At 35.7% G+C, this 25108-nt stretch overlaps 1 protein-coding gene across 4 annotated transcripts in view; it reads right to left on the bottom strand.

The window, feature by feature from the left end:
• Positions 1–24807, bottom strand: part of MBIP (MAP3K12 binding inhibitory protein 1) — a 29360-nt gene extending 4553 nt beyond the window's left edge. For 2 of the 4 annotated variants that reach the window (XR_009051378.1, XR_009051379.1), the window contains exons 1-9: positions 24610–24803; positions 20618–20737; positions 18674–18892; positions 18491–18587; positions 15944–16009; positions 15554–15706; positions 12866–12963; positions 9383–9502; positions 6917–6955 (exon numbers count right to left, since the gene is read on the bottom strand). Coding sequence is in view for 2 of the 4 variants with exons in the window: in XM_057722237.1 (XP_057578220.1) it covers positions 6917–6955; positions 12866–12963; positions 15554–15706; positions 15944–16009; positions 18491–18587; positions 18674–18892; positions 20618–20737; positions 24610–24738 (921 nt within the window). In the remaining 2 variants the exon portion in view is untranslated. Of the gene's footprint in view, positions 1–6916; positions 6956–9382; positions 9503–12865; positions 12964–15553; positions 15707–15943; positions 16010–18490; positions 18588–18673; positions 18893–20617; positions 20738–24609 lie in introns of all 4 variants that reach the window. The other 2 variants (XM_057722237.1, XM_057722238.1) reach the window with 2 other exon arrangements.
• Between the last annotated feature and the right edge of the window lie 301 nt (positions 24808–25108).

The raw sequence follows: 25108 nt of genomic DNA, 5'->3' as shown, positions 1-25108 counted from the left end.
TCAACAAAACAAAGCCCAAATATAGTGCAGAGAGAAGACCAGTGCAGAGCATTTGGCTTTGAAGGCCAGCAGGGCTGGCTTTTGGGAATCCCACAGGGTTCAGGAAAATAAAGACTTTACTCTTACAGGGCACACACACAAAATCTCACATGCTCCAGGACCCAGAGCAGAAACGGTAATTTAATAGGAGCCTGGGTCAGACCAACTTGCTGATCTTGGAAAGTCTCCCAAAGAGACAGGAGGTAATTGCAGCTTCACCCTGGTTACAATGACTGGCTGGTGGGCCAGCCATTTTTAAGAGCTTGTTCTAACATATGGACATTGGGTGCTGGCCAGTGCCATTGTGGACTCCTCCCTCTAGATTATTAGCCCCAGGACCCTGCCCTGTCCTGACTCAACAGCCTGCAGGCACCAGTGCTACAGGCCAAAGCAATTAACTGGGCTGGGACACAGCACCACTCACCAGAAGACAGGCTGCCTTAAGACCTCCTGAGCCCACGGCCGCCTCTGGACACAGCCCTGGCAACCACAGAACCCAGGACCCAGCTCCACCCACAAAAGTGAGTAGGCACCAGTCCCAGAATCCCCTGCCCTCAGGGAGCTGGCTCTAGCCTGCTCTAGCCTCTGAACCAGCCTCACCCACCAAGGGACAAATACCAACCATAAGAAAACCACAGCTCCAAAGCCTGCACACCCAGCTTGCCCACCAGTAGGCCATACCCTAAACTAGGACCAGCTTGGCCCTGCCCACGAGCAGGCCAACACAAGCTTCAGGATGTCCTGCACCCCACACTCAACTGTGTTAGGGACTGGCCCACCCACCAGTAATCCAACATGAGCTTTGGGAGCCCTTGGCTGTAGAATTAGGACTCCAGGACCTGGCTCTGCCTGCTAGTGAGCCAACACTAGCCCCAGGACCTGGATTCACCTACCATGTGCAGGCAACAGCCCTGGAGTCTCCTGGGCCTTGACTCCACCAGTGGGCCAAAATTAGCTCCAGGGCTACCTGGGGTTCTACAGTCAGCCACTCTGTGACCCAGTCCCACCAACCAGCGTTTGGCAGCCTCCACACAAGGCAGGGCCTGGCAGCCAACCAGACTCAGGGCCAACCAAGCCTACTAGACCACCCACATAGCCAGCCACAACAGAAGGACCCGTGCAGCCCTCATAGGGGGAACCCCTAGAGCATATAGCTCAGATAACAAAAGGTCACTACTCCACTGTCAGGAAACATAACCAACCACCAGATACATAAAAGTAAAAACAGCAACCTACACAATATGAGGCAACAGAGGAATGTGTTCAAGACAAAAGAACAAGATAAAAGCCTGGAAGAACTAAATGAACTGGAGACAGGAAACCTACCTGAGAAAAAGTTCAGGGTAGTAATCGTAAATATGACTAAAGAACTTGGGAGAAGAACTGATGCACAGAGAGAGAAGTTAGAAGTTATTAACAAAGAGTTAGAAAATATAAAGAACAACCAAACAAAACAAAGAACACAGTATCAAATGAAAAACAGACTAGGAGGAATCAACAGTAAGACTAAATGAAAGAGAGGAACAGATCAGTGAGCTGGAATACAGAATAGTGGGAATCAGTGATGCTGAACAAACAAAAGAAAAATGAACAAAAAGAAATGACAGCTCAGGAGACCTCTAGGACAACACTGAGCACACTAATATTTGCATTTTAGGGGTCCCAGAGAGAAGAGAGAAAAAAGGGCTGGGAACATATTTGAAGACATAATAGCTGAAAACTTTCCTAATCTGGGAAAGAAAACAGACATCCAAGTCCAGGAAGCACAGAGAATCCCACTCAGGATTAACCCAAAAAGGAACATACCAAAACACATTGTAATTAAAATGGCAAAAATTAAAGTTGAAAGGAGCAAGGAAAAAAAGCAACGTTACATACAAGGGAACTCCCGTAAGGCTATCATCTGATTTTTCAGCAGAAAGTCTGCAGATCAGAAGGGAGTTGCATGATATATTTAAAGAGAGAAAAGGGAAAAAACCTACAACCAAGAATACGCTACACAGCAAGGCTCTTGTTCAGATTTGATGGAGAGATCAAAAGCTTTACAGACAAGCAAGAGCTAAGAGTTCAGCAGCACCAAGAAATGTTAAATGAACGTCTAGAAGCAAAAAAAGAAAAGGCCGTAACTAGAAATGTGAAAATTACAAAAGGAAAAAGCTCATCAATAAAGGGAAACACAGTAAAGGTAGTAAATCATCCACGCACAGACAGTAGGAAGGTTAAAAGACAAAAGTAGTAAAATTACCTACGTCCACAATAAACAATTAAGGGATACACAAAAAAATTAGATGTAAAATATGACATCAAAAACAGTGATAGTGAGAGGAGGAGAGTACAAATGCAGGGTTGTTAAAATGCATTTGAAATTAAGAGATCAACAACTTAAAACAATCATGTGTATATATATAGACTGCTATACAAAAACCTCATGGTAACCACAAACCAAAAATCTGTAATAAATATATACATAGAAAAGAAGAATTCAAATATAACACTAAAGATAATCAAGTCACAAGAGAAAACAAAAAAGACCTACAAAAAACAATCCCCAACCAATTAATAAAATGTCAATAAGAACATACATATCAATAATTACTTTAAATGTAAATGGACTAAATGCTACAATCAAAAGACAGAATGGGTAAATGGATAAAAAACAAGACCTCTATATATGCTGTCTACTAGAGACTCACTTCAGATCTAAAGACACAGACTGAAAGTGAAGGGATGGGAAAAGGTAGTCCATGCACATTGGAAATCAAAAGAAAGCTGGAATGCAATATTTATATCAGAGAAAAACAGACTTTAAAATAAAGGCTGTTCCAAGAGACGAAGAAGGACATTATATGATGATTGAGGGATCAATCCAAGGAAAGGATGTGACAATTGTAAATATACATGCACCCAAACATAGGAGCACCTAAATACATAAAGCAAATATTAATAAAGGGAGAAACTGACAGTAATATAATAATAGTAGGGGACTTTAACACCCCACTTACATCAATGGACAGACAATTCAGACAGAAAATAAGGAAACACTGGCCTTAAATGACACACTGGAGCAGATTCATATATAAAACTTATTCATATATAAAGAACATTCCTTCTGAAAGCAGCAGAACACAGCTAAGCTATAAAACAAGCCTTGGTAAACTTAAGAAAACTGAAATCATATCAAGCATCTTTTTCAACCACAACCACAATACTATGAGACTAGAAATCAACTACCAAACAAAAAACCACCTGCAAAAGACACAAACACGTGAAGGCTACTAAATAACCAATGGATCACTGAAGAAATCAAAGCGGAAATTAAAAAATACCTGCTGACAAATGAAAACAAAAATACAACATTCCAAAATCTGTGGAATGCAGCGAAAGCAGTTCTAAGAGGGAAACTTATAGCAATACAAGGTTATCTCAGGAAACAAGAAAAATCTCAAACAACCTAAACCCTACACCTAAAGCAACTAGAAAAAGAACAAACAAAACCCGAAGTTAGTAGCAGTAAATAAATCAGAGATCAGAGCAGAAATAAATAACAGAGAAACAAAAAAACAACAGAAAAGATCAATAACAGCCGTTTACTTAAAAAAAAAAAAAAAAAGATAAACCTTTAACTAGACTCACCAAGAAAAAGAGTGCCCAATCAATCAGAAATGAAAAAGAAGTTACAGCCAACACCACAGAAATACAAAGAATCATAAGAGACTATGAACAACTATATGCCAAAATGGACAAATTCCTAGAAATTTACAATTTCCCAATACTGAACTCAGAAGAAACAGAAAATATGAACAGACCAATTACCAGTAATGAAACTGAATCAGTAATTTCAAAAACTCCCAACAACAAAGGGTCCAGGACAAGATGGCTTCAGAGGTGAATTTTACTAAACATTTAGAGAATTAACACCTATCCTTCTTAAACTATTCCAAAAAATTGCATAGGAAGGAACTCTTCTGAACTCATTCTACAAGGCCATCATCACCCTGATACCAAAACCAAAGATACCTCAAAAAAAGAAAATTATAGGCCAATATCACTGATGAACATAGATACAAAAATCTTGAACAAAATATTGGCAAACCAAATTCAACAATACATTGAAAGGATCATATGCCATGATCAAGTGGGATTTATCCCAGAGATGCAAGGATTTTTTTCAATATCTGCAAATCAATGTGATACACATTAACAAGCTGAATAAAAATCATATGGTCATCTCAATAGATACGGAAAAAGCTTTTGACAAAATTCAACATTTATGATAAAAACTCTCCAGAAAGTGGGCATAAAGGGAACATACCTCAACATAATAAAGGCCATATATGACAAGCCTACAACTAACATCATATACTCAATGGTGAAAAGCTGAAAGCATTTCCTCTAAGAATAAGCCAAGGATGTCTGCTCTCACCACTTTTATTCAACATAGTATTATAACTCCTAGTCACAGCAATCAAACAAAGAAATAAAAGGAATCCAAATTGCTAAGGAAGAAGTAAAACTGTCACTGTTTGCAGATGACATGACACTATACACAGAAAATCCTAGGGACACCATCAAAAACCTACTAGAGCTAATTAATGAATTTGGTAAAGTTGCAGGATACAAAACTAATATACAGAAATCTATTGAATCCTATACATTAACAATGAACTACCAGAAAGAAATTAAGGACATAATTCCATCAAACAGAATAAAATACCTAGGAATAGACTACCTAAGGAGGTAAAAGACTTGTACTCGGAAAACTATAAGATACTAATGAAAGAAACTGAAGATGACACATATGGAGGGATACACCACATTCATGGAATGAAAGAATTAATATTGTTAAAAAGACCACACTACAAGGCAATCTACAGATTCAATGCAATCGCTATCGAAATACCGATGGCATTTTTCACAGAACTAGAATAATTTTAAAATTTGTATGAAACCACAAAAGACTCTGAATATCCAAAATAATCTTAAGAACAACAGAGCTAGAGAAGTTAGACTGTACTACAAAGCTGCAGTAATCAAAACAGTATAGTACTGGCACAAAAAGACACACAGATCAATGGAACAGAAGAGAAAGCCCAAAAATAAAGCCACACACCTATGGTCAATTAATGTACAACAAAGGAGGCAAGAATATGCAGTGGAGAAAAGACAGTTTCCTCAATAAGCAGTTCTGGGAAGCTGGACAGATACATGTAAAAGAATGAACTTCGGACATTCTCTAACACCATATACAAAAATAAACTCAATGGATTAAAGACCTAAATGTAAGACTGGAAACCATACAACTTTTAGAAGAAAACACAGGTGGAACATTCTGATATAAATCATAGCAATAATTTTTTGGATCTTCTCCTAAAACAAAGGAAATAAAAGCAAAAATAAACAAATGAGACCTCATTAAACTTAAAAGCTTTTGCACAGCAAGGGAAACCATCAACAAAATGAAAAGACCTACTGGATGGGAGAAAATATTTGCAAGTGATATGGCTGATAAGGGGTTAATATTTAAAATATATAAACAGCTCTCACAACTCAACGGCAAAAAACAAACATCCCAATCAAAAAATGGGCAGAAGATCTGAAAAGACATTTTTCCAAAGAAGCTATACAGATGGTATCAATAGCACATGAAAAGATGCTCAACATTATTAATCATCAAAGAAATGCAAAGTAAAACCACAATGAGGTATCACCTCACACCTGTCAGAATGGTTATCATCAAAAAGTCTACAAGTAACAAATTTTGGTGAGAATGTGGAGAAAAGGGAACCCCAGTACACTGCTGGTAGGAGTGTAAATTGGTGTAAGCCACTGTGGAAAACAGTTCCTCAAAAAACTACAAATTGAACTACCATATGACCCAGCAATTCCACTCCTAGGTATATATCCAGGAAAAAAAAAAAAAACTAATTCAAAAGATACATGCACCCCAATCAATGTTCATAGCAAGCATTATTTACAATTACCAAGATATGGAAGCAACTAAGTGTCCATCAACAGATGAATGGATAAAGAAGATATATACAACGCAATACTACTCAACTATAAGAAAGGAATGAAATTTTGCTATTTGCAACAACATGGATGGACTTGGAGGGTAATATACTAAGTGAAATAAGTCAGAAAAAGACAACTGCTGTATGATATCACTTATATGTGGAATCTAAAAAAATAAAACTTGTGAATAACAAAAAAGAAACAGACTTACAGATATAGAAAACAAACAACTAGTGGGGAGAGGCAAGGGGGAAGGTGGAAGATACGGGTAGGGGACTAACAGGTACATCTTCTACGTATAAGATAAATAAGCCACAGGATACATTGCACAACATAGGGAATATAGCCTGTATTTTATAATAACTACAACCTTTAAAATATAGTTATGTTATTAAATGTTGAAAGGATAATATTTTGAGTATATTGGATAAATAAATATATTATAAAAATTTTTTAAAGATTCAATTAATCAATATAGTAGAACTGTGAACAGGGGTGGGCTAAAGTCAACTCTGCCAAACACCCTTTTTGATTTAGATGCTGCTAATTCGTGGTGTCTGCAGAAGGGAAGGGATGAGATTTAAATTAGTTGAGCATTTATTATTTTTCAGCATTTTGTAACTGATACTTTCTTCTACAGTTAACATCTGGGTAGATTTTAATACTTATTTGGCCCATCTGAGTTATTCCATGCCTTTCAAATAAAATTATTTCTCTGACTCACATTAATTTGTGTTGCCCCCTGTTTTTTTTAAGTCCTTATATTCCAGGATATGATAAAAGTAACCATAGTAGAAACTTTATTAATAAAAAAAAGGTATAACATCAATCCAACTATTTCAGAAACAAAAATGTAGTAACTTACTTGAGGTGGTTGAACTTTTCTTCTTTTTCCAGAAAAGTTCTAGATTAAATGTAAAAAAAAATAAATAAATAATCAATGCTTGGAAAATCTAAACAATTTTCCTTTATAGAATAGTAACAAAATAAGGAGAACCCTAGCAGAAATAAAGCCCGCAAACTCACCTAGCACTATCTGTAACTGATATCTGCCTTTTTCTACTTTGGAAGTTACCCTCCAAAGATGATATTAAAAGTATATAGTAGTAACATCACAGCAACATGCTTGTGCCTGGCTATATACACACTTTCCCATTAATTCCCAGCTTCTAATAAAGCTGAGTGATTGTGGAAAGAGGTGCTCTGTGGATTTTCTACTTAGTTTCCTTTCTTAAAACATTTCTATCCCAAGATACTGAACAAGTATTGAACAGAGGGAAACAGAATTTGGAATACCAGGCAAAGGGGTGAAAACACACACTTACACACACACCCCTGACTGACTATAGTGGACACTGTGGTTGTCTAAGTGAGCAGCTATCTACTGCTCCTCTATGTGACTCAAGGGAATACTGATTGCACCTCACTGGTCTTGTCAGTGACCAAAATGGGCATGGGCCCAATTCTGGTCAATAATTAAGGGGAGGTCAGCTGGGGATTAGGAGGAGAGCTTTTGGAAAACACTTCCTCACTTCTAAGAGAAAACCCTCAAAGGAGACAGTTCTTCTGGACACTGCTGTTATCTGGATAGGACACCAGAAAGCACTGTAGCTATCTTGCCATCTCCCTGGGGAAAAGGCCAAGACCAAGCAGAACTGAGAGGGGAAAGAGCTCAGTTCTTTGACAGTCATGATTCAGCCTAATAAATCAATTTACCCTGAAGATTGCATTACTGTTGAACTTTCCATTTATAAGATTATTTCCATAGTGTAAGCCAGTTTGAGTATAAACTTCTATTACTTGAAGCTGATAACATTCTCACCAACACACTGCTGTGCATTTTTTAAACCCTGAACCAATGAATTATTTCTAGACTTTATTCTTAGTTTCATAGAACAAGCTCTTGAATAGCAAATTAGCATATTAGTACATCTGACAAACTATCAACATAGGTGGCAAAATTTTCTCGTGAACATTTGTGACCACTGAGATTTAGAAGAGAAGGTAAAAATTCTCATTTTTCCTTTGTGTCGAAAGCTATTTTCAAAGAATACTGAGGTATGCCTCTTAGGAGTAGTTTATAATAAGTGGGAAATCAGTAAGTGCTGGAATTATTAAATATGGGAAAGAAAGTGCCTATATAAACATGCTCCTTCCCTTGCCAAACTAAGCTGGACACCTGTAGTGGGGCCTATGGGCAGGTAAGGGCTTAATGTTTAATTTGGTCACTGCTCAGTCTCCTACGTTCCCAAGAGGTAGCTTTTATACCCTGATGAAAATACATTTCCCCTTGGTTTCCTAACAGTTTAATCTGTAAAATATAGACAGTTTCCAGTGTCACTGAGCAATCAGATTATTAATGTATCATGAAACCAAAGTGAGAAGTGTCAGAACAAGGACATCAGTGGTTCAATAACTTATAAACAGTAAAATATGATTTTGGGGGGCTTATTTTAGGTCTGAGCAGAATATTTGGACAAGCAGAACGCTTAGAAACCTATCTGTTGTGGATCCACTGGACTAGCTTTAACATTTATTCTTTTTAGGTACAAGGAAATCTCAGTATAAAAGGCAGAAATTTTAACAGGTCTTGGTACCTGAGAGAAAATATTTGAGAGCAGAACACACTAAAGAGATGGACAGAGATAATTAAAAAACTGTCTCTACTCTCCCATTATTTTAAGTTAGCAGGCAATTTATAGCTACATTTATAATGCCTGTGTCCCTAAGAAAAGGTGATTAAACGTACACATGAGGTCCAGGAAACCTATGCTCTAAGGAAACTCGGTGGTAGGAGGTCTCTTTCATGACCAAGCTCCTTCCTTACCTCTAATCAGTTTTAAAGGGTAACCGATTGTTAAGGGTTACAGGTGGAGTGCCTTAAATGTTTCTGCCCTTCTAGTCTCACTGCCCTGATTCAGACCTTCATTTCTCCCGGGTGTGGATAATGACATGCTTCCTAAACTATTTTGACTTCAAACTCTCCCCAAACTCACAACTTCACAATGCCATCAGACAGAAACCCATTCTAGGTTTCTCTTTCTCCAAAACTTTACTGTGCCCGAATGACACTTGAATTGCAAACAGGTTAGTGTGACCTTCAAGGCCTGCCAAAATGTGACTGCAATTTAATTTTCTAGCCAGATCCACTTGTTCACCTCATGCTACAGGCCCACCATGACCTTCACGAATACAGGGCCTTGTATGCATGAAGTTGACATGGCCTTCAGTGCTCCCTTTCCCCATGCTTCCCTCTAGAACCAGGACTTAACCATTACAGACTAGAGTTAAGATTCCACCTAGTCAGTGCTTTGGAACAAAGTTAACATACCTTTGAAAGTCCAATAATTAACTATCAGCCAGGTCCTATCCATTCATTCGCACATTTATTCAATGCCTACTACACTCTGTGTTTAAAGATGAACAAGACACAGTTCCTGCCCTTCAGAGGCTGAAAATATAGTGTGAAAAACAGATGCATAAACATAATTATAAGTGATAAGTGCTATAAAATGAACAAAGTGCTGTGGAAATATGCTTGTGACGAATGTTATACTTACTGTTTTCAAGGGTCATATTTAAAATCAATCAGTAACTTTCTGGAAATATTCATAAAGATTGTCTCTTTTAAGTGGTCTGTTAAGCAATGCCCTTAAAATTTTTAAAACATTACCACATTCAAATTTTCTCATGTTGAATGTGAATGGTAAAGGTCTTTAGAGCTACTACATTAAAAGGTGCAACAAATATTGATCTTTGTTGTAATTCCTGCTGTATATACATTAACTTTTTTTGGAGTTTTATGTCTGTTTCATAAATAAAAAGAACTTTACATAATCTAGTATTTTTTAGGAACCAAATACAATTTATATCTTTTTTCGGTTAATCTTTCCCTTTTCATATGCTGTGCTTCAAGGTTACCCAAGATAATCTCTATCCAACTGTTTAGAATTCACCTACATGTGAACCTGGATTAGAAACTTTTCAGTTAAAAACTTTTCATTAATTTAATTTCTAACAAAAGTTCAATCCTTAGGAAATTTAATGGGCTTGATTTTCCCTAACTTTCTAACTTTAGAAGCTATAAGACTGTGCCACATATCTAGTCTTTTCCATAGACTTTTGAGGAATAGATATGTAAAATTATGCAACTGCTATATGTGTACTTCTAGCAAGAGGAAGGTGAGAGTGGTGAATAACGTGCCTTGTTGTCTGCAGGGTGTGTTCATCTCCTCTTACACACAAGGACAACCCCAGAGCTGGCTCCATTCTGAGCGAAGGAGTGCAGCTCCTAGAGATGGCACATTCACCTGCTATGGAAGGGTGGGTATGAAACCTTTGTCTTTGGGCCTGCACCATACATATTCATAGTCCTTAAGGACAGAGTCAATCTGAACGTTTAAACCATGTCAGTGTTTTCTGCTCGTTACTCACTATTAATTTGGATATGTCATTTCTAATACTAATCCAGAAGTGATCCTTCTAACCAAATACATATTGTTTAATATATTTGGAAATATTTTTATTGCAAACTAGTTTTATTACAGATATGACAACCCAACACATCCAGGCCAATCCTGTTTATATTCATAACACTTCCTGCCCTGAAGTTAGTTTCAGACTTCAGGCCTCTGACAGTCTCAGTGTTCTTACCCATTCTATGTTCTCACCTCTACACTGTCTCTCCCAATTATCTCAAGTGTAAGTCCTACATCTTGAAAAGCTTACCTGATATTTCTATCTGTATATCCTGCCATGACTCTAAGTTCACATTTCACCCAAAAATATCACCCTCTCCAGATTTTATTTCTACCAACAATAGTATCATTTTTCCAACCAGAAACCAGACTCACTCTTGCTCCACGTCTCTTTCCATATCCAATTAATTATCAATATTTGCCAACTTTTCTTTCCTACTGTCTATGGCACTAATCTTTTCTATTCTCACTCTCATGTCCTTGTTTCAGATCTCACTTCACATGTAAGCTAGAATAATACTGTCTCCTTATTTTTATTCTCTCCCTTTTCATACATTTCCCAGAACAGTATTAGAAAATTTCTAAACATCACTTGCACTAGTCACTTCCCTGCTCAAATGATTTCAACAGCATTTAAACTTTAAACTTCTGGGGGCAGCATTTAAGATCCTCTACAATCTATTTCTAGCTCCTTAACCAAACATTCTAAACATTCTATCTTGTGTAAAATGGATCCCCCATAATAAGATTATGATTTGAAGTGCTTATTCTTTTGTTAACTAAATTTAATAATAGGTGTATGTTAAGTTTTAAAATCAGAATCAGAAAAGATAAATAATGGGGCAAGATCTCACTGGAGGCATCTAATACTACGATACTCTCTTATAAGATCGTTTCTATTGTTAACAAGAATTATATTAACAAGGTATGAAACTGAACTAGAAAAAATAACCTGCCTAGGGATTTCTTAATGAAGGCAGCTTGAAGGGGAAAAACTTACGGCATACAATCTCTATGAAGTTTTCTAGGAAGATACATACAAAGAATAATCCTGAAAGTGAAAAGATCTTCGTAATTACGTAGAACCACCAACAAAATGTATAAAATTAAGGCCAGAGGAACTGTATGACTTATCCATGTTTATAAAGCTACTTCATAGATAATTTCTGAAATTAAAGAAATGTTAATATTTAATGAGGCTTTACCACGTGCTAGACAGTGTGCTAGGTGCTTGACTGGTATTATCTCATTTAATTCCTGCTTCAGCTCTCAATACCTTAACAAACCTCATTTTATATTTGAGGGAAGTAAATCACAAAAACTCTCTAAATTATTGAGCTTTAACATTCACTGCTCACTTTGGTTATTTGACTTGCCTTCTTCATCTGGAAATATTCCTTTTTTGTACCTTACTCTAATACCATTCTGAAACTCTGAAAAGATGGCTGTCATTCCTAAAATAACTCTAAGTATTTTCACCAGTGACTTATAACGGCCCATGCTAATTGAGCTATCTTACATAATATTTCAGAAACAGAAGTTTTGGTAAATTTTATTAAAAATTTCGTAAATTTAAAAATTTTGTTCACTTTTATTTTATTTTAGTTCTTTCTAATATTGCATTGCTTTAAAACAAACACTAAGCCCCAGAAAAGGCAGGTGTTATGTATAATCACCCCAGAAGACTGAGGGAAATAACACAAGGAGCTCAGGATGGCTTGTCTGAAACGTGCTGATATGACAAAGAAGATGCTTATCAGCACAGATTGCTTTTCACTGTCCTTGGTAAAAAGGATAAGAATGAATGAATAAACAAATGCTAGAGTTGAGGAATTAAATACAGACTAGTCTTTCAGAGAGTCTAATGGTTAGAGCAAAGAAGGCAGGGTGGCAGACTGAGGTGTGTGTTTGTTTAGTATGCAGGAGACATGTAAATGTGTATGAACTGAGGGAAGAAGTCTGTGAAGGGTGAGGGATTAAAGAGACAGAAGGGATAGCAGAGAATAAGGTCCCAGAGGAAGCCTTTGTTTTACACGATAGCAAGTTCAGAGTGACAGGACTCGCCACTATTCAGGCTGATTTACTGTGCCTCAAAAATGGCTTAAATTTGAGAATTTGGGTAATGTACCATAAAAGTAACCCTTTTAAAAAAGTTGAGTCCATAACCCAATATTCAAAATCACAGTCTTTAAAGAACTAGGTAACTCTATACTCAGAACTATTCATTCATCATTGAACTATTAAAAGTGTTTTGTACACAGCAGATTGATGAGTGAACTATTACGTGATAAAGAATCCTAAAATAACATTTATTTCTTAAAGACACTTATACTTACTACAGATTGAAAATATTCAGGAGAGAGGCCTTCCAATTCAAGGATTTTGTCCTCAAGTTTTTTAATTCTCTGATAAATGTCTCTTGGCACTGGACCACCTAAATACATGTAAAAAAAATTTTTGAGATACTATTGGATAATTCTTTCTTCTTACAATTTTTATTCTTAAAATACCATGCAAAGACACTTATGCAAAAAGAATGGGAACTATTTAAACTTAAGAAAATAAATTAACAAGAGTAAGACAGAATGAAATCTTTAGCAAACATTTTCATATTATACACTATGGGATATATTATTATACTACACTTCTCCTCAAGCCCCATTTATGCTTCCTATGTTGCTAGGCATTTTGTTTTATAAGTTCATTTTACAAGACACTGAATAGTTCCTATATAGAACAACTTGTGTCTCTCATAGACTTTGATAGTTACTTAGGAGGAGAAAAATGCATAGTGACAACTGAAAATTCAGTGGTTGCAATATGTCATATCAGTTTCTACAATTTATACTTCTCTTTATATGTCATATTTTCTCCTTTAACCCAGAGGAACATTAAAAAGGAGCTTTACCATAATTCTTAACTAACAAACTTTCTAGGGAGGGGGATGGTAAAATTAAGGTTTTTCAAATTTCAAGGTTATGATTATATCCCAAATCCTTCCATTTCTTAGCACCTCCAATGCAAACATTCTGGTCTAGACCACCACCATCTCTCCCTGGATTATCACAACCCCCAAACTGGTCTCCTTGTTTCTGCCTTGCGTACTTAAAGTCTGTTCCTTTTAAAATGTAATTCAGATAGTGTTAGATCTCTGCTCAAAACCTTCCAACACCTTCCCATCTCACTCAGATTAAAAACCAAAGCCTCTACAATACTCTATAATGTCCTATACAATTTGGACATTCTCCCCACATTCATACCATTTCAGCCATTTAATTCTTTTCTCTTATTCAACTAGGCCAAGTACTCTTACAATGTTAGCACTTGTGGTTCTCTCTACATCTGTATTCATAAGGCTTGCTCTTGCCAACTTCAGGTCTTGGCTCAAAAGTTACCATATCATAAGGCCTTCTCTGACCACCTTTAAAAATACCAGTGCTACCACCTCCTCCTAAGCAGCACTCCCTCCCTGTCTTCTTTCCCTTAGTTTTCTCCAAACCATTGCAACCCCCTGACATTCTGTATATTTTCCTTATTTATTGCCTGTTTTTCCACTCTAATATAAGCTCTTGGCAGAATTTTATGTTTTGTTCATTGGGTGTGGCTGTGCAGCTTGTACACTGCCCAAACCTAGGAAGCATCAGTTCATAGACTGCACAGGTGCTCAATATTTACTGAATGAATAAATACATTATTAAACAATCATTATGCAATTAAAGAATATGGGCAAATTTTCATTTGCCCATATCAACCTGTTATACACAGAAACTCTAGAAATATGTTTCTTTTCTTTGGAGAATTGTTAAATTTAAGATCTTGATTGTTCTTCCTCTCAAATAAAGTAAAATGAATAACTTACTCATCTGACTTTGCTCCTGTTCTCCCTTTACCTAGAAGATCCTCTGCCTCACCTCTGTACCTTTCAAGAGCCAGTTCAAGCTTCACTGGGTCAACAAAGCACTGACTGAATCTCTTCACATGGAGACTCTTTGTGCCCCACCATACCCTTCCTTCACAGCCCCTTTAACATTCCCCTTCACTATTAATCTTTCTCCCAAACAGATTATAAAGTCACTGAAGCCAGGAACTGTGACTACGTCATCTCAGTATCCCTCCTGTCTAACACAGCGCTTGGTGTATAGTAGGCATTCAACAGATACTTTTCAAAATTAACTACTTGATACCATTAGATTTAATAAACCAGTCAATCCTGTTATACAGTTTGTATTGTAAATTCACCTAGTTCTGGGAGAGCGAATTAATTTTAATGCTAATCTCTTAGTATCTTCAAGGATTTACTCATTCTCTTATCTTCTACCTCCATCCACAAATACACCAGCTAGCCTAGACTCAGAAATTCCCTGAACCATATTTTGTGCCTCTGTGCTTTTTGCAGATATTTAGAAGATAGAATAGCTAGGAGCTGGTGACTAAATGGGGAGGGAGACTGAGGCTTTGCAGCCAGTTTTTAAGATCTAGGTTTGATTTTTAGTTGCCGATTACTACCTTGAACATGCTGCTTGAGCTCTCAGAACTTCAATTTGTTTATCTGACAATGATAACATGACCAATATCTCACAAGGGTACTGTTAAATATTAAGTGAGTTGATATATGTATAATAATTTCAGAGCGACTGGCACTTAAAGGTCTTAAAGGACTAGGATTACACTTATTAATACTTTGTACCTTGTACAGTAAGGTATAAGAATGAGTGATGGTCATGGTTAAGTTATGAAATTGATGGCAGGAAAAAGACTACATTAGTTTTCAGCTATGACTTTAATAAACCAAAAGTGTCAGGACATTGTTGAGAAGTTTAAGAGGAGGAAGAAGAATGTAAACACATGAACTGTAAATTCCTTGAGAGCAGGGGCTATGCTTTCTGCATTTTTGTACCAATCAGAACAATGTTTTGTACATGACGGGTGCTCAATGAAAATTCTGGTGACTAAATGAACTGGAATTTCTTTAACCACTTGCAAAGAAAGGTACATTACAGGACACTGCCCAGCACTCTGCTTACCTGTCTGCAGTCGCAAGTGAGCCTCAATATTTTGTAGTCGTTCTTCTACAGCCTGATTACCACACTCTCGGAGCATGCTGTTAGGTTTATGACCTGACCCTTGAATTCCTTCGGGTCTAGTCTGTGGTCCATATGTATTCACAACTCTAGAAACTAAATTAAGAAACTTTTGAGCCTATTAAATTTACATTTCAAAAATGAGAAATCCTTTCTCCCTAACAGTACTTTATGTTCTTTTCATGACCACCAACCAAAGTATGAAGAAAGGCAAGATTTGTTTTGTTTTAAAATAAATAAAATTTAGATAGGAAAGTGATTTCTATTCCATTTTGCTTATAATCTAGAATAAGCTTCTGTCAGTGATGAAGATATTATGTAGTGGATACTTACCTTTTACATGACTTTTAAATCCAGGGTAAGGAGTAAAAACGGCATCAGTTCTTGCACAACTATTTTCTAAGGAGAATTTAGATGAGTATAAGTTTAAATATATTAACTTCAAATGTATGATATTTTGATAACCCTTCAATAATGCATATTAACATATTACTTATCAGGAAATATCATTTTAAATATTGGTAATTAAATTACTATCATATACAGGATAAAACTTAGTGATCTTTACCTTGTAAAACATATAATATCTAGATGTTATCTAATTTCCAGATTTATATGTAGAAAAGTCCGCAACATTCAGTGGCTTAATTTAATTTTTAATGAATGCCAATAACCCTAAAAACCACCTGGGCCTTTGGAGAAAATAATTTATATATTATAGAGAGTTAAAATTCCTAAGCTAAAGAGACATTATTCACTTTATTTCAACATAGAAATAAACAAAAATTCAGTATTTTTACTGAAATATCTTTTTAAAAAATACAGTATTTTTTCATATTACTTACTGATCAAATTAGTGAACATCTAATATAAAGGATTATGCATTTAACACATTTTTATTTCAGAATGCCACACAAAAAAGACCTTGAAACCTACAACACATACTTTTATACTTTTCCTAGATTTCCAATGCTCATCAAAAAAAATCCATAATCACAAAAGCTATCTCTTTCCAGACTGCCCCTTTCAAAAAACACAATTTTAAGAATGATACTATGTGAAAATTTGTTCCAAATTTTTCTAAGCTGAAAAGTATAGTTTCTTTCAAGTTAGATATCAACAAATAAATTATAAACCAAGGGGGAAAGTTGGAATGATATTAACATAATATATAAACATTTCAAATATTATAATCTTTAAAATGACATTAAGTAAAACCATGCATTACAGTAATTTCCTAAAACATTCCCCTTATTTTATAATAAAAATGGATGGTAAAGAGATACTGAAGGAAAAAAAAAAAAATTCTCTTTTTCCCTAGGGAATCTGATTTTTTGAAAAACCCATTGTTTATATTTTGGTCAACTGAGAGGTATTAAAAGGAACACACTAACACATTACAATACATCTGAATTTTTTCACTCTAAGTTTCCTTAAGATAGTCCTGCTGACATGCAAACTGTGTGAATAAAATTCCAAATTCACTTATCTTTTATATATAGATACTAGACAGAGTCATTTTCTTTTTCTTTTCTTTTTGAAACATCTCAAAATATGTTTAAAGGGCCATCACCTCTCCATTCTCTTTCTCCCATTTCATGGGGCTAAGGGTTAAAAAAAGAAGCTATCATCCATTCCACAGCTATATTCCAAATATATAGATTAACTGACCCATTAGAGAGAAATTCAGCATGGTGTGAAGACAGTGAATGTATGAGTGCTAGTCACTCTCCACAGCAATTCTTCCCAGCCCTGTTTGAAGCCAGCAAGGGATTGAATGGGCTAAGGAATCCTGCTGAGCATTTCAATTCTTGTCAATTTCTATCCCCTGGTGGTTTATAATAATAGAGTTAGCAAGGAGAACAGAGGAATAACATTAGTGACACATGTGCTTGCTCCTTCAACAAACCCTTTCTCATGGGTTGCTTGCAGTTGGATTGTAGTACCTGAGATTTTGCCACTGCTCTGAACAGTAAAATATACCAAATCTAGAGATACACATGTATAATGTTAACAGTAGAAAAGGGTGTATTTAGGACCCACCTTGAGCCTATATTATTTCATTATTAACAGAATCAGTGTACCAATGTGATATGAGTCAATTCTAGGTTCATCTGACAATTCTGTGTTCATAATAATTAGCCAAGAGATATTAGAGGCAACAAGAAAAACGTTCATTCCAATTAGGAACTCTTCTCCATAATTTTTTCTAAGAACTACTTGTTCTGATTATTACTATGATGCCTGAATATGATCTATGCTAGTGCTTTGCAATTTTGTATTCTGCAGCATACCTGCAGATCTGTAAATATACTATAGCATCATGTGGAGAGGAAAGGAGAATCTGATGAAAAATAGCAAATGTATGCACTATGAGAGAAAGGAAAAAAGCATAAGACACCATAGTCTTAATGACAAATTGGTTTTATCGTGACATAAAACATTTCAAATAGCTAAGAAGTAGTGAGAAAACTGCTCCCTCTTGAGGAGTATTAACTTTACTAAGTTCACTTCATGCATTAATATCATAATTTTACAAATACCTTCAGAGACTTGAAATTTATATAGCTTAGATCCTTCTTACTCGTGAGACTGAGAAACCCTGCCACCCAGTTTACCTTCATTTCCAGAAGGAACTTTAAAACAATCTTTTCATCTGTGGTAAACATTTCCTTTTTTATATTGGCATTTATCTGATTTTTGCATAACCAAGATGAAAACCATTTTGCAATATACTCTATTATTAAACAGAAGGATATTCTGCTGTCTTAGTTGCCAAATCTGTGAAATAATTAAACTGTGTTCTTAATGTTATTCATTTTTAAAAACAAATGAAAGACCATTAAAATCCACAAAAATTAACTTCTTCTAAGTAGTTACCTTGATTACAATCAATAACATTGCAAAATTCCCTGACGTTGTTTTCATTGATTTCAGCTTGCTTTCTTTCAATAAATGCAGATATTCTTCTGTCAATCTACAAACAATAAGTATGTGTCTTAATTCAAACATAGTAAGATTAAAAAAAATACTCCCCCCATCCCCCAAAACCCAACTTCTTACTTCTGCTTTTGCAGCCTTTATTTGAACTACTTCTGGATCAACATGGATCTGTGTCTTTTTCACATCTCCTAAATCACAATCTTTGTGCTTTTCTTCTTCCTGTAGGTCGCCAAATTTGGCATTTACTTCGTTCTTGTTCCCTGTTTCTGTTTTTCCTATTTCTTCAACAACAGTTGTATTCTCCTCTTTAATCAGAGGCTGAAGTTTTGCTAAAAAAGGCTGAGAAGAACACAATTCCATCTGCTGAGGTTCAAACTGATCAAAATTACTCACATATTTACCATATTGATATAAATTTCTTTTACGTAAAGACAATATTCAATATCAATTAACTAAGCATAAAAAGTTGGCATATATACATATATACATGTTTTTGCTGTTCTCTGCTGTTGTGACCAATATCATTTGCTATAAATCTGTTTAAAAAAAAAAAAGGAAAGGAAAGAGAAAGAAAACCTGAGGAAATTTAAAAAATTTTCTTTGAGGAAATCATTCTGTCACTCATCTTTTATTTTGTGCCAAATCAAAGCCTCAGCTTCTGGCACCAATGCCACTTAATTAACATGTCATTCAAATGCCTCCTCAGAACACTAAGGCTTAGTATTTTTCCTCCTTAACACGAGAGCCAGTGCTCTCACTCAGCAAAGCCCTGCATTATCACTATATCACTGGAGATTCTCCACTTGAAACTGCAGTTGGCCAAAGTGAATTGAGAGAGCATAGACATGAAGTATATAGGTGTTATGCTGAGTGAACACTCAAGCTTTTCCTGAAATGGTGAGATATCTTCTTGGGTCATGAAATTAAATTTTTAAAAAGAAAATGAACAAGAGCCATAGCTGAAGAGAGGTAGATGCCTATCAGGATACCAGAGGGGGAAAAAACCCTGTTGTATAATGTAAATTATACTACCCATTCCCCCCCAGCCAACCACAATTAGGCCTCAATTGAGTCCTATAGTTCATTGCTTCCACCCTTTAAAACTAGGGTTAACTATTACTTTTAACATCAGAGTTAAAATTTCCCATAAAGTCACTGAATAGAGGATTGAAAATTAATGTCTACTCCATGAATCAAAACACACCAACACCTGTCAATGTTCCAATTATTTTTTATACCTACAATTTTGCTTCCATTGTTTTTGCTATACCAAATACTCTTCTGAACCCTTATAACATCTTAATAGCAATAAACTGACCAAACCTTTTCGACACTTCATATTTTATACTTTGATTAGAGATAAACAGCAAACTTACATCAATTATAACTGCAAAGATGTTCAGCTGGAAACTAGCAAGGTCATAATACTGTTCAGTTATTAAACTGAAATATTAAAAAATATAATACTATTATAAATTAACAATTCAGTGTTGATTTAATATAAAGGATGAATTATTTCAAACTCAAGAAAAAGATGATAAAATAGTGACTGGCTACTTACTAATATGAGACATTAATGTCACAGAAATTACTTTCTTTTTAAAAACTATGCTGAAACTGTTTAATTGCAATAGACACTCCAGGATGTGTCATGCTGGGATAATGCCACTTCTTGAACCACTGAAAGCACTCCATGAGCCTCCAAACTCACCCAAGGCATGGAATCATTATCATAGCATGACACACACCTGCCGTGTCTTATTGCTTAATTATAACCCACCATAGATGCAACTGTATTGAATTTTCAGTGCAAGTCTAGAATTGAATAGAATTGCATTCATTCACTCTTTATACCCACATCAGCCTAGTGGGCTATATTCCTGTAACTGTCCTGATCACTACATAAATTAACAGATTTGGATCCAATCTGGCTGAAGTAACCTTTTATTAATAACACTATTAATACAGTGTTAAGATAGAACTGACAAATACTCCAGCTTACAATTTAACTACAATTAATTTCTAGTCTCAGTATCTAGTTAACATTTTTAACACGAAATTTACCTGTAAATATAAAACGTGTTGTTCAAGTGCACTAAAGAGCAAAGCGGGCTGGAATGCCGAGAGGCTCTGGAGCTTGTTCCAATCGATTGTAATTTTCACCACATCATCTCTGAGGTTAAGCTTCAAAGGAGCAAACGAGCAACATCACAAAAATTACATGATTAAGCTGTAAATATGGGATTGTCATAAAATAAGATTTCTATAAAATAACACGCCATTCAGCTCAAAGTTCTCAAGTTTTCAATGATACATAAAAATGCTCTACCTAGTTACCACTTTAAAAAGCCGAGAAAGGTGCAATTTTCATAAAAAAACAGAATGACATCTCACTCTAATTCTATTCTTGGGTCTGTATAATGGGACCATCTTATAGGTGAAACTATCCACAAAAGGTGAAAAGATGAGGCTTTTTTGATTATTTAATATCTAAAAAACTTTGGATAGGTATCAAAATAGGCTTGCCCTATTCAGAATCCTACTGCTGCTTCTTATTTTTTTTAAGAACTTTTATTGAGATACAGTTAACATACAATAAACTGCATATATTTAGAGTGTACAATTTGGTATCCCAATCTCCCAATTCATTCCCCCCCAACCCTCCCCGCTTTTCCCACTTGGTGTCCATATATTTGTTCTCTACATCTGTGTCTGTATTTCTGCCTTGCAAACGGATTGAGAATCCTACTGCTTCTAGCTCAGAGCATTAAACAGAGGGGGTAGGTACATTTATGGAAGTCCTGATAGACATTTTTTTGTTAAATATGCACTTAAATACATAACTGAAATGCCAATCCTCTGATGTCTTCTGAATCACATTTTTGTTTTAAATTTTAACCAATTTTAAAAATAATTTAAAAATCAATTCATACATTTATATCCATACATATTATAAAGTCTAGGAATACATGGCAACATGTTTATCTACTTCAAATAAAAATTAAACTATTATTTAGCTGTGGAAATCTGAAATTGAAAAACAAATACTTTTCCACAATAGTGAAATAAATGGCCAGAGACCAGATGGAAAGGCCAGACTTACTGCTAAACAGTATTTTCTAGTGAAGTATGAGGGCTCATTATATGAAAATTTCTTATAAATTAGTTATGTGTGACCTATTACAATAAAATTACATACAGAAAACTACCAAGAACCTGAATGTAAAATTAATATCAAAATGAGTGAAAACTTTAGAGAGTAGGCCTCCATCTGTAGTCTTTCAAGTGAATCACCAAAAACTTTTTTAGGGACACGTGTTTATAGCATACTTTTAGGGACACGTGTTTATAGCATACTATAAGGATATACTACATCACAGAATCAAGTTAACTATTACTTTTTCAGAAATCATTTATTTAAAATTAGTCATGTTTTCTACAAAATAAAGATGTGTTACATTAGTTCAAATACAGACCTTATGAATTGTGATTGTAATAAAACAAAAAGATGAATCGATGTATAAGGCACGGAAAAGATCCAAAGTTCTCAAAAAAGGCACTATATGAATGAACGTTAATGACAGATTTACCACCTTCTGACCAGAAATGTTTAAAGTTCATATTAGACAAGTGTAAAGAAATAAGTTTTGTGTAGACTGTGGTGGCAAACATTATATTATATTAACTAAGGTTTTATATTAAGATAACCACATTAATCTTAATTTATATTATTTAATGCCTATAAAGATTTCCTTAGACAACAACTTTTACATGAAAGTAAACTATTACTATACTTTTACAATTCTTTGGGGATAATGCAGGCAAATCCCCAACAAAAGCAAAGCATCAAATTTTCTAGAGAAAATAATAGCTTACAGAAATTAATGTTTGGATCACATTCTCACTTCAGTTCAGCAGAATTATGTAAGCTTTCAAGTGCAGTTAGATACTTGATCTCTTAAGAAAATCACATAATAATGTCACAAATTAGCTTTAAAACTATCCAAATACATCCAACTATTATTCAACAAATTCCCTTTTAGTAGTATGAATTCTATGCATTTTTACCCTATAGAACTTGTAAGGCATTCACTTGAAAATGTATTCGTCTGCCATCAATATGGACTATTTAAAATATATATTTCAGTAAAACTTTATTAAATCAATACAAAAATCCAAGCTAACAATAAATATTTCTTCAGCTTGGTAAAATGGACCAACCAAAGGCAAGCAGTAAATTTAAAATTAGTAAACTGGAAATCTGGGATAGAAAATACTTTTTAAACTTTCAATTTTATGTTTCCTATTGAGGAGAGCTAATAACACAATGATACTATACAGAATGAACTAGGCATTTTACAACATACATTTTTAAAAATTCCTTAAACTTGTTTCAAAAGGAAATAGTGATTTCCACCATGGGCAATTTTATAAGTATAGTACTCTGGCTTTCATTCTTATCTTTAAACAACACATCTCAAAATATAAAGAGTATTATTACCAAATTGGCTAGCATTTAATTGATGAGACAATCTTATTTTTTGACACTTGTATAAATGGCCCCTTCACTGTCATGAAAACTCACCAAATATTTACTCTAAACATTTTTGACAGGTGACGTAAGTAAATTTTAATCACATCTCTACTTTTACCTACAGAATATCTGAATGTTTAAGATTTTTAAATGTTTTAAAAATTCAGTATGCAAACTATTTCAAAAGAAATGTTTAAATTTTTTCTTAATGTTATTTTTAAAAAGTATCTCATCAGTGGGGGGAAAAAATTTCTGTAAACTATAGGTGAGTATAAACTTTTTTCATCTTGATATTAGGATATTTTAAAAAATCCTTAAAGTTCCAATGTCCACGCCATAGAAAGTTCTCAAACTTTTAAACCATTTACAGGTCTTAAGTCTTGAGACTGAAATAATATGTCCCCAAGCCTTAAAAAAAAATTGTTTACGTCCTTGACAAACAAGTTTAAAAGCTATAACTTTTAGCCCGATTCTAGTAATAATTGTTCCATTACACCAAACTGAATGTTTAACTTAGAGTAATGCTCTTTTTAAGTCAGAACATTAGGATTTTAAAAAATACTGAAATAACCTTTTAAAAGACTGAGTCTCCATCCACCCAAGGCTTTTAAAAATAATTTTCACAAATCAAACGCTCTGTTTTCATAAAGGAAGTTACCATTATCTTCAACACAAATGTCTAATTCCGTCTAAGATTTAAAAAAAAAATTCCTTTTTGAAAACAGACAAACGTATTTTCAAGTTGTTTCTCGTTTAAAATTTGCTTTGCACTTTACATCATGAAACAAAATAGTGACTTGAGTGTAAGGAGCACTTTTATTTAAACCCGATTTTACTATGACATTTCTACAAAAGCTATTTATCAGCCAGTTAAACTAGTTAACAGTTAAATTATTAGTTAAACAACAGCTGTGATGCAAGCAGTATCAACCATGGGTAACTCAGCCAACTTTACGCGAGAGTAGTTTAGATTAATTCCTTTTCGCTTCCACCCAGTTCTAAAGGGGAAGAGATGCAAGCAACAGCCAGAAGGAAAAAAGAAATAAAAGCAAGTGACTCACAAGAGCAAATCATCCAAAAAAGGCAGAGAGAGCTTTTCCAGAAATCTCAGGCCGTACTAACCTATCAATTTCTATAATGAATGAACTAGAAGAACACGGATCCTGAGCGCCAGGCGCCTCCCAAACCCTCAGAGCTTTTCCTCACCCATTTCTCTCCAAGCCTATTCGTCACCGAACCGGGTTTTCACTTACACTATCCCCACTCACTCTTGGGGAGAAGAGGTGCAAAGAAATCTAGCCTGCAACCGGTCGTGAACTAACCCGCGCGGCCAACCTCACTCAGACCGCAGGCGGCCGGGCCCGGGCTCCTCCCCTGGTCTCGGCCACTCGGGCCGGGTCGCAAACCCGGCGGGCCTCCGCGGCCCCGAGCCTCCGCCGCCCCCTGCCTCCGCGGGAGGAAAAAAAGGGGGAGGAGGGGCCAGACGGTTCCCAGACCTCTACTCCCACAGACCACCACTCACTTGTCCAGTCAGCGTATGCAAGGAGCGAAAGACTTCGCAGACCACCTCTTGGGAGAGACTGGGGCTGCAGCTCCGCTCCAGGCTCCTGTCACCGATGGTCGGTCGACTAAGCTCAGCGGCAGCAGCCATGACACTTTCGTAGGCCGCCCCCGCCAGCACCGAAATGCGCTCACGACCCACCCCTCCCTCTTCTGCTTTTGTCGCAGCGCGATGATGTAAAAGCACCGCGTCTCCTTTGGAGCCGGGCTTTGAGCACCCACCCTCTCCACGTGACTGACAAGCACGTGCACCAATCAGGTGCAGCTACAGGGTTCCGCCGAGGACCGCGAGCGGATGATTGCCAACCTGCGTGAGGCTGGCTACAGTATTTGAGATGGTGATTGGAGTCGTTTTCTAATAAGGTGGGCTTCGTGGAGCCTACCTTGACTCAGATGTTGCTTATGAGTGTTGCTAGAGAAAACTTAAATGTTAGAGTTTTAGTCCCAAATTAAAAGTCGAA

The sequence above is a fragment of the Hippopotamus amphibius genome, chromosome 2 (assembly GCF_030028045.1).
Source record: "Hippopotamus amphibius kiboko isolate mHipAmp2 chromosome 2, mHipAmp2.hap2, whole genome shotgun sequence".
NCBI lineage: Eukaryota > Metazoa > Chordata > Mammalia > Artiodactyla > Hippopotamidae > Hippopotamus > Hippopotamus amphibius.
This window is presented reverse-complemented; position numbering and strand designations above follow the sequence as displayed.